The sequence below is a fragment of the Gymnogyps californianus genome, chromosome 3, assembly GCF_018139145.2.
Source record: "Gymnogyps californianus isolate 813 chromosome 3, ASM1813914v2, whole genome shotgun sequence".
NCBI classification, from domain to species: domain Eukaryota; kingdom Metazoa; phylum Chordata; class Aves; order Accipitriformes; family Cathartidae; genus Gymnogyps; species Gymnogyps californianus.
In genome coordinates this window covers 25,387,030-25,397,806 of record NC_059473.1, presented here as the reverse complement: position 1 = coordinate 25,397,806, position 10,777 = coordinate 25,387,030, and the positions used below count along the sequence as shown (strand labels likewise).

At 40.4% G+C, this 10,777-nt stretch overlaps 1 protein-coding gene across 1 annotated transcript; it reads left to right on the top strand.

Moving 5' to 3' along the window:
* The first annotated feature begins 1,645 nt into the window (after window positions 1-1,645).
* On the top strand, window positions 1,646-5,787 carry NENF (neudesin neurotrophic factor). Its single transcript, XM_050893895.1, has 4 exons — window positions 1,646-1,795; window positions 3,029-3,089; window positions 4,255-4,358; window positions 4,995-5,787. Exons 1-4 carry the CDS (start codon window positions 1,646-1,648, stop codon window positions 5,169-5,171), a joined length of 492 nt encoding a protein of 163 aa, XP_050749852.1. The 3' UTR covers window positions 5,172-5,787.
* The last annotated feature ends 4,990 nt before the right edge of the window (window positions 5,788-10,777 follow it).

Sequence of the window (10,777 nt, the reverse complement as noted above, 5' to 3'; positions counted from 1 at the left end):
AATCTATCGCATGATTGAACCAAACTGACAAATTAGACTTTTGCATATTTTCCAGCAGCGTGGGTCTCTGTGGTAAGCCATGCAGGGTATTTGCAGGCAGAGCAACAAGGCAAATGCCAGAGCTCTTTCTCACATGTTACAGGAGCATTCAGGAGCTGTTTTGTCCAAAGCCTTACTAAAGGTCTCTTTTCTGCTTGACATTTCCTATCTGTCTGGTGGTGTATGGAGTCGGCAAATGGACATGACAGACAGCCAGGATGGGAAGCCTGTTCTGGAGCCCAGCTATTGTTTAGGCAGTGCAGGCAAACTTCACTGCCTAAGGAGAATCACAGTAACAACTTTGTAAACCTTCACCCTAACAGGACCAATACTTGGCTTGCCACACCAGATAGCAGCCTGCGGCAGTCAGCTCCCAGATGGCCACAGCGACTCACCTTCCCCACGCCCTGGCTCCGCAGGCTTGACCCGGCTCCTCACACGGGGATGTGGCCCATTGGTTGTCACCCCCATACTGTGGTGACATGCCCTCACTCCCCTGTGCTTCTCACCTTGTGCTGCTTCTGTCATCCAGAAGAGAACCATGGAGATGTTGCTTTGGATTAGCTACTTCAGCTCTGCTTACACCAATGTACAGAACTGCCTCTGGACAGCCTGTGGAAAAGGGTGTTGCCTCAGGCAACATGGAACAGGCATCCTCCGAGGTGGACGTATGGATTTTATACAAGAAGAGTTTATGAACAATCCTTAAAACAAAGATCCAGCCCATTTCCATCTCCTATTTACTGTCCAGATCCTTCTCCGAACTGTTCAGCTTTCACAAAACACCGTACAGGGAGTGGAGATACCAAACAGGGATTTGAATTACAGCACGGTAGTCAGGAAGACTGGGTGCTGTAGCATCAAACATCCAGGCTTTAAATCCTTCAAGTCCTTACTTGCCAGCACCACAGTGAGGGATGTGATATATGTATCTGAATTGTAAAAAGTTTCTAATTTTCTTAATTCTATATAGAATTACAAACATCAAACTGCTTATTCTTCTGCCAGCCCAGAATGTTTCCCTGTGCTATGTTGTTTCCCTGTGCTATATTTTTTTCCCTGTGCTATATTTATAGCATGGGGAAATCATGTCATTTGAAAATTTCCTATTTATTCCCTCCTTCCTTAGGCTAAAAATGTCAGTTTATTATTTTTTTTTAAGTCATAAAGACGAAGCCTGCCCTACGTGTGCTGATTTTGTGAATAAACCTTTAAAACAGCAAGCAGAGAAACTTCAGAGGGGGAAAAGGATGGAAACTGAGGAATCTTTTATTAGCAGATGTCTGTTACGGTGCCGGCTCCGGCTCCGCATCCCGCACGGAAGAGAGCTCCCCCAGCGGCAGCCCTCAGCCTCTAGTGACTCGTCCTCGGCGTAGCGCCGGGCACTTTACAAGTAGTTATTTAATTTCAGTGCATGCGCGCCTTGCCTTAAACTCTTCCCACGTACTTTCATTTAACCAAGCCACCAAGGCGCCGAGTCAGGAATCCGCTCCCCCCCGCGGGCCCGGCTGCCGGGGCGGGGGGACGAGCGGGGCCCGGGGCTGCCTCCGGCGGCGGCTGGAGGGGGGGCCGGGCCGGGCCGGGGCCGCCGCGCGTCCTCCGCGGCATGGCGGGCGGCGCGGCGCGGCTGCTGCTGGCCGCCCTGCTCGGCGCCCTGCCGGCCGCGGCCGAGCGGGAGCTGCGCTTCAGGCCGCCGGCCGAGGCCCCCGTGCGGCTCTTCACCGAGCCCGAGCTGGCCAGATACGACGGGCAGCAGGTAGGGGCGGGCCGGAGGCAGAGCCGCAGCGGGGCCTCGGGCCGCTGAGCCTCCCCGGCCGGTTCTGTAAAGTCGTGGGGCCGGGCTGGGGCCGGGGCTGGTGTAGGCGCGGGGCGGGGGCCGGGGCCGGTGGGGCGTCCTGGCGTCGCACTGCACAGCCTCCAGCGTCGCCTCCTTCCCTGCTGCTTGGTGCCCAGAAACCATGTTAAAACTTGGTTTTCTCGTGCTCTGCTGCTGTGCTGTTCCCTCCCTCCCCGTAATTATGGGATAACTTGCTGTTTAGGCATTCGTGAGAAGTTTGTTGGCATTCATGTGTTGCTAGCTTGCTATCCATTTGTCCTGCTGGCAGCTGCTGATTTTGGTCCGTTGAAGTTGCATACAGACAATCAGATGGCACGTTCCTATTTTATTCGTTGCCTGCTTGACAAGGTACTCATGCCAGTGAATTTCAGATTACCGTAAGTTGGAGCCAAAGTAATTTTCTCCCAATAATTCATTAAATCATGTATTTATACCCTTTTTTTCCTACAAGATTATAGAAATAACAAAGCAATTTCAACTTAAGAGCTTTTAGCTTTCTGTGATGCAGAAATCTCAGCAGAACTTCACATTCAAAATGATAAAGTCCTGTATTGATACACATCTGTCTTCTCTTTTGGAAAACTTGCCGGCTGACCTTCTCAGGGTCTTCTCTAGATACTCTCAAGAAACCAACCAGCACCTGACTAAAAATACATCTTATGCATAAAACACAAAGCAGAAGCACTGGCTTATTAAGTAAAACAGATGTCAGCAGATCAGATTTGTGTGTGTATGTATTTATCTGTTATTCTCTTAATTGAATAAAGAATGCTGTTGGCCATACACCCTTTTATCTTGGACAATATCCATCTGCATTAGGAATAGAAAGGTGCAGTTGATCATCTTTGGGCAGACAAGACGTGACTTGCAAGAGGGACGTCTTCTATGATTGTGACGTTTAGATTAAAAAGATTCTCTCATTCCATATGCTTAAATCCTCAAAAAAAAGTATCTCAGGGACAGTTTAAAGCACAAGCAAGAAATTTCAAGAAAGATAATGTGTATGCTTGTATACACACACAAACAAGAGAAAACATACAATAGAGAATTTAATTCTCTTTTGTCCTTAGTGCTTATGGATTTCATAGCTAAAACTAATTGCCTTTTGTATACACTTAAGTGTTGAGGATATATTGATGGCTTTCTTTCCAGGAAGGACAGCCCATTTACCTGGCGGTGAAGGGAGTAGTATTTGATGTCACTTCTGGAAAAGGTGAGTTTGCTGCTTCTCTCCTGTCTGCTTTGTTTTAATGCTATTATTCAGTCATTTGTTTTTAAATATTCCCAATGTATTAGAAGCCTGCAGTTCAGTTGCAACAAGAAGAACATACTTTTTCCTTTTTTAAAAAACTCAGTTTTCTTCCTCTGGCAGCTCCCCCGCTAAGGTTTTGTCTAGAACGTACACTGGTTTGAGATTACAGTACACGTAGACAGACAAGCCAGCGTAGTCCAGTTAGCTTGGGCGCTGATGACAGAAATGCTGAAGACAGCTGCCTGGACCTCAACTCCTTGCCAGATGTGGGGTCAGGCCGCACGGAAGCCGGTGCTACAGCGTTTGATTGCACTGAGTACATGAACTGACCAGATCAAAGCTAACTTGGATGTACCCGTATTGCACTACACAATACCAGCATTGCTGCAGCTTCATCTTTTCCTTTTGTGCTGGTGTTTGCCTACCCGTGCTGTCCAGTGACCTGGCGAAAACTCTTGGAAGAGTTGACTGTGATTTTGAAAGGGGGGGGGGGGGCTAAGTAATTTTTTTCTCCTTTAAAATTTTCTTATTTCATGAAGCTTTTTGTCTCATCATCTACACCTAAACCATTTATTGCTGTATTTGATGTTTGTGCCTTCCCTAAGAACTACAGATGTTCTAATTTGAACTCCTGCTACGTAATCCAGATTTGCTGTAAAATGTTTGAAGGGACCACGGGGGTCCTGGACATTTGCCTTAATGTCATCATAAGTAAACTAACGGCTTGTTGCTTTGTTTATACTAAGCTTGTTAATGCAGCTTGTCTGGACATACACATCAAATCCTAAGTTAGAAAAGGCTTGCCACTGCAAATTCTGGCGTCTGCAAACCTCTCATGAGAATGTAAAGCTCCCTAAATAATAGGTAAATTTTAAGACCACAGTATAGGAGTTCAACAGTTGTATTGTATAACCCCACCCTCTGTTTTGTGTTTTTCTTAAGGACTGGGATGTATTATCAAAAAGTAGCAAATCTAAAGTCAGTTTTGGAAAGAAGAGTCATAGACTTGAGTTGTTGCTTTCAGTTCACTGACAAGTGTAACAGGCTGATCAAAGGTAGAGGCTGAACATACCCTGTACATTGTCAGATCATCACTGGATTTTTTTTTTTAATTCTAATCTGACAGAATTTTATGGAAAAGGAGCCCCATACAATGCTTTGGTTGGAAAAGACTCAACAAGAGGAGTTGCAAAGATGTCTCTGGATCCAGCAGATCTTACACATGACATAGTAAGAAAATGGACTATTAGTTTAATTCTGTTTTGCAAAGTTTTATTCTTTTGCAAGACGATGAATGATAAATTATTTGTATTATTTGATTCACATCTTTAAAAACAAAATGCATTAATATTCTTTAAATACATAAAATGGATATGTATTTACTGCTCATGAAAGCTGCAGTGCTAACAGCCTTAAAGAGGAAAGTTTTTAATCTGTGGAATCAATACATCTTATGTAAGCACGTAAAGGGGAAATTACCTGCTGTTTAAAAAGATGCTTCCAAAGAGAGTAAATCACTTTCTTTGTCAATTGATTTATTGTGTCCTGTGTCACTGACATGGCAGTGGATGCTAACTCTGGCAGTGGGTTGTTGCTTGTTTGAGGTGTGATTTACTTATGCAGGGAAAATGAAGGGAGATTTAACGGTTTTTTTGACCTGAATATATTAAAGTTTTGTCAAGGCTGAATTTGAATGAAAAGAATAAAATTACAGGTTATACTATCAATTTTGTTAATCATGCTCTGCAAAGTAAACCCAAAAGCTGACCATAAGGTTTATAGTAATCAATAAAAAAGAAAAATGCATGTAAATATCTGTGTTTTTATTTCTTTGAGACAGGACTTTCATTTCCATATTTCATTTAGACAGGACTCACAGAAGAGGAACTGAAGTCCCTGGATGATATCTTCAATAATGTTTACAAGGCCAAATATCCAATTGTTGGCTATACTTCTCGACGAATTCTGAATGAGGATGGCAGCCCCAATCTAGACTTTAAACCTGAAGATCAGCCACATTTCAACATTAAAGATGAGTTCTGAGGAACATTTTTGTACCTAGAGAATGCCTGGGGAGAGGCATGATAGAATATTAGATTGATTCCCTGTTTTCTGGAGTTCATTACTACAATTAGCTATCATGAGTCAGTTTTCTGTTTAGAAAATACATATGTGTGTACACACATAGTTTAGAGGAAACAAACAGATCTGTATTAGTGTCATACACTTGGGCTGTTTGCCCTGAGTTATGGGAATTATTTCATATGAAAGTTCTTTCTGCCTGGATTTGTCTGTTTACAAGTGTGTAATGTAAAATTACATGCCTTAGAAGAGAGAAGGAAGTTTTTAATAGTTGAAACATGGCTGGTCTTTTTGTAAATCCCAAGTTGTTTCTCACTCCTTGGAAAAGTGTCAATGCATTACCTGGACGAGCTAACGTCAATTTTCTGTGCTTCACGCGAGTGTACGTATCACATGTACAAACAGGTGTAATAGAGGCTTACATTTTAAAAAGCATTGTGGGATTTAATATTTGATAGGTTTGAGAATACTGGATATAAAACCACTCAGTCTCTTAAAATGCAGTTACTGTGGAATATTTATGCAAAGCCTACAGCTGTAAACCAAGAAAAATAAATCTTTTCCCCATGAGAACTACTGTGACATTTTAACTAAGACCATTATTATGTTAGTTTTGAATAAATGACACTTTAATTTTTTTAAATAATTATCAAAGATGTCATCTATATTAGATTATGATTTCCTTCTAGCTTCCTCCGCTCTTTCTCTGACAAATAAAGGAAATGATAGCCCACTGTTTACCACATACTCTTACAGCACAAGTTTATTATAGTAGTTTAGTATCCTGTGGATATTGTTAGCATCTTTATATTGACAATTTCAGCTCTCATTTTTAACTTGTTAGGTTTTTTTTGTTCTTACTCTGGCTTCATCATTGCTGTTGCAATGAAGTGTGCATTCATTTGTTCCTCTCCCTTTTAATCTAATATAAAACTGCAGATCCTGTAGGGTGAAAGCAGACCCCCTTTATCAGGTTTCTCTGGCAGTCTTTCAGCAACAAGAGGACTGTAAAAGCATGTGGTTTATAAATTGTTGCTAACCACTGACTTTCACTAACTTAAGTAGAATGTTAATTGTCATGTATGTGGATTTATCTGCCACTGTGACAGGTTGAATTGATATGGAAAAACTGAGCAGCTGCTCCCAACTCTATATTGATAATATAATAAAAATGCAATTCTATATTTTGTTCTATTTCTTTAGCATTTTGGCCATTTTCTTTGAAGGAAAGATTTTATTAGATGATTCTCCACTTTATGGTTTGCAGGGGACAGCTGCCTATCAAATAACTAGACAGCTGTTTCTATTTATTTGTCCTTTCTTTCACAATGTTACAGATTTTACTGTAAACTTGTTTTGTGTCTTACCATTAGACAATTTAATTTGCAGGAGGGACTCCATGGGCCCCCCCTACTGTTGGATGGTGTTCTGGGGTGGAATAAATAATTTAGCATCTAAGAAAATACTATTGCTTCAGAGAATTATTTTTGTTTTATTATTATTACTGCTGGCCTTTTGATTAGATACCAACAGTGGCGGGGAGTTGGCCCCTTGATGGTGCCTGCCCACAGGTATGAGTGTATACTTGCCATCTTTATCGGAATGCCTGTGGGTTTGGTGGTAATGGTGGTGGTTCTTCTGCAAGCATTTCACAAATAATTTTCCAATGCCTATTGTGTTTTCCCCTTGTCTTCCCTTCCTTGCATGCTTCCTTATGGGGCAGCTTCAGTAGCTGTGCTACTGTGATTACTGTAATAGTCTTGGCTTCATCTGAGATCAGCATATGCAGCTGCATTTCAAAAATGCTGTAGCTAGATTGTAACTCATCACCACTGAGTGGCTTAGTGTTACTATTCTCTCCCTGCTTTTTCTATTCACGCTATGAAGGTCACCGTTGCTGATGTTGAAGCAGATAACTCCGCTTCTATTTGTACTAAATTTCAGGTTCACTTCAGTGAAGAAACCCTCCTGTTGCAACAGGAAATGGTGATATAAACCCCACTCTTGTACTGTGAGATCCTTGCGAATCCAACCTGCCCTCACTCATGTCTGTGAACAGAGGGAGATGCTCTAGTCCTTCCTTTCTGTTATTAAAGACAAGATTATCACAACTGAGTGCATTTTAGAATGCAAAACATTTCCTTTTTGGTTTTATTTCAGTTTGGGAACTGAAGGACTCAAATTTAATCACTTCCTAGGCTATTTCACTTGAGGTTCCCACTCAGTAGAACAGTGTTATGATAACAAGGCTTTAAGTGGGCATATTCCTTAACACATTTGCACTGACTACTTTTTAAAAATTAATTCAGAGTACCACAATATTTCTTTTCGTGTTAATTTAATGACACTATTTTATGTCTAAGGTTGTTACTTGCCACCAGCCTGAAATTTATTTTGCTTAAAAGCAAACTGTCTGCTATGGTGGTTTTTTCAGTCAGCTGCATTTCCCTGACCTCTGTAGTATTACCAGGAAGACAGGTGCTCTCACTATCTATAAATTGCACTCAAAACAAGCAAGCTGTGTAAAGCCCTATTGTAGCTGTCCTACTACTTGACACCTCCTTTGGAGAGTGAAGAATTTCTTTTCAATTTACTTGCTGCTTCCAGATAACATTGCAAATGTCATTATTTTTGCTGTGCTGCTTCTAATCTGCATGTTGCTAACTTAACATGGGTGTTTGAATGGTCTGAGGTTTTAATGAATTGCTGCACCAAGAATTACCTTACTTTAGTATTTAATAATAGTTTACTCTTCAGAATGTTAAGAATTATCAGATGGGTTCATTGCTTAGAGGATGCATAACCTGAGTTGCTGTTTCCCACCTGGCACTCTTTTCAATAGTCCCTCACTTTGATCCTAATACATTTGACTAACTTTTGTGACAGGATAGATTCTATCATCCGTACTTTAAGGACTTCTCTGATTAACAACTAGAGCAGCAGGACTAATAATACAAGCAACCAAAATTCAATAAAGGGGCTATGAAATGCAGATGAAAGTATTATGTTTATTTTTGCAGTTGTAGAGACTGCAGTTCCGTGAAATAGTACTAAGAACATATAAGGTGTGTTAGCAGCTGTTAGTCACAGTTACTAGTTATTGCATCCTAATCTAAACAAGACCACCTGCCAGAATGCAGGTACTCCAAATCCTGCAAGACTGAGTGGCTGAGATTTTTCCAAGAATTTGGGATTAGACATAAACTGAAGTTATTTCCTTCCTAACTGTAATGTGTATATGGACACCATTCTTTTTGTGACCCTTTGCCAAAATATGAGCGTTTCATTGATTTAAGTGAATCAGTTTCTGTATGAGTTTTCTTACGCAGAAAAGGCCTTGTGTTTCTTTGAAAACTGCAGCCTAGGCTAATAGTCTTTGTGGTCTGATGGTATTGGCTATGAGTTCATAGTAACATAGGAATCAGTGTAGGATCACGTTTCAGACTGCACTTGTCAGACCTGCCAGACTTTCACATTTCAGTAAAAATTAAAAGAGGACGCTTATCTGTTTAAGTACAGTGCTTTGGAATGGGAGAAGCCTCAACACAGTTTGTAAATCACCTCCTTTAACTTTTGTTTCAAAACCACCATTGGGCTACATATTCAACAAATGATAGTTTGGAAAGGCATTTAATTGCTGCAGTTTTTCCCTTGCAAGACTCCCAAGAACATGTAGAACTCACTTGATAGTGCAGGAGAGAAAACATGAAAAAAAAAAAATGGTTTAGCTGACTTTACAAATGTATTCTGTCTCTTTTACAGATAAATATACTTATCTGAAATGTGCTCAATGTAATTTGCATCTGCTTAAGAGAAAATGGAAGAGATGTGAAAAATTTCATATAGGAAGTCCAATGCTAATTTTTCAGCTGATCTGGTTAAACTGAGAGGAAAAAAAATTTTAGAATAACTTCTGACTACTTCTGTGAGTGAAAAAGCTGCCATTCAGTAGCATTCAGCTGCACATCAGTAAGATGTGCTAAGTAGGTCTGATTAGTATTTGCATATTTTTGGATGAACAGTGGATATTCTCAGGGATATCTTGAAATCCCAGAACTGATGTAAGTGATGACAATCATACGCTTTGTTATCCATCATCCATTTATGCTTTTGCTTAATGTTTCTCTGTCCATACAGGAAACAATATACAAGCCATGCAACTTATATGACAAATCCATGCACCATGAGTAATATTCAGATAAAGTAAAATGCACATGAACCTATAACCTGAAAGCTATTTACATGGTATACAGAATGGCTGTTTTCAAAGAAAATCAGTCCTTGTCTGTGAATGCTTTGATTAAAACAAACAAAAAAAGCCCCTTAACTTTTAGATTTGTAATAATTACTTCACTCAGAGCCCTATCTGCGAATGGTGATTCAGATAGTTATAATATAGAATGAGTGCTTTGACAGAAAAATCAGTGCTATATCAAAAGGTGATTTTTTTTTTTTTCAGTCTATTCAATCAGAGTCTCAAAGAACTAAGTACGTGATAGGTGCACATCACTGCTAAAAGTACTCTAATAGCATAGGCATGATTCTGATCTTGGCATGACCAAAAAAGCCCCTATCCCAGAAAACAGAATAGGTGGGAAATGAGAATGTATCTTAGTGTACTGTTAGGACAATTTATACTGGTAATTTGGCAGAGCAGTACATGCAGATCTGGTAACAGACAGTGCTTCCTATTTTTGCTTCTGTCAAATATGGTCAATGTAAACTTGTACCCTTACCCATCTGTTGGTCTTTACACAATGCCTTCTGTTTTGGCTTTTTTCTTCCTGTTCAGTAGAAGGTGTGAGTCCTAATTTACTCGTTTACAAAAATTACGCTTAGATCTTCTTGGCTTGGGTTATCTGTTGACAAGAAATCCAAAATAACAGAAACGTAGATTAACGTTCTGTGAAGAATGGAGCTTGTGCCCCTGGATGAACTGCAGAGCCACAGGAAGTATTCTTGAATAAACAATTCCTATTACTGTTTCCCATAGGTTATTTGTAGCTGTTGCCATCAGAAATTCTGCACTGTTAATGAATGTTCAGATTACCGTGTTCTGCAGTACTTCTTGACATGAGCCTTTGTCCTTCTGACATGAGCCACTATCCTTCTGAGAAGTGAAAAGTTTAGAAGAATCTGGGTGCAAGCCATCTTGGAGATAAGCCATCCAAGAAAAATCAAAATATGACATAATTTCCCTCAACTTAAAGAAACCTCTCTGAAAAAGGAAAAGAAATCGATGTCCCAATGTCTGTATTTTACTATCCAGATTTTGCTGAAAGTTTTCTCATATTGTGCAAAGGCAGCAGATAAAGCAGAGACTTGGATCTAACCCTTGCATTGTGAAAATCTGAGTCCACTCCTTGGCATATCTACTTGGGCTTTAGAGATTACGACAACACAGATGATAGACTGATTACAAAGAGTCAAACACATGAACTGAATCCAAACAGGCCTAAACTTGTAGGAATGTTTGAATGTAGAGCTGAACTTAAAGCCTTGCACCCTTCTTTTATAGAGAACAGAAGCTCTGAATGAAAAAAAAAACTTATAGGTAGCATTTGTTT

Coding starts and splice junctions, on each gene's coding strand:
- NENF (XM_050893895.1), top strand. CDS start 1,646: ATGGCGGGCGGCGCGGCGCGGCTGCTGCTGGCCGCCCTGCTCGGCGCC. Junction 1,796..3,028: donor CCAGATACGACGGGCAGCAG/GTAGGGGCGGGC, acceptor CTTTCTTTCCAG/GAAGGACAGCCCATTTACCT. Junction 3,090..4,254: donor TGATGTCACTTCTGGAAAAG/GTGAGTTTGCTG, acceptor CTAATCTGACAG/AATTTTATGGAAAAGGAGCC.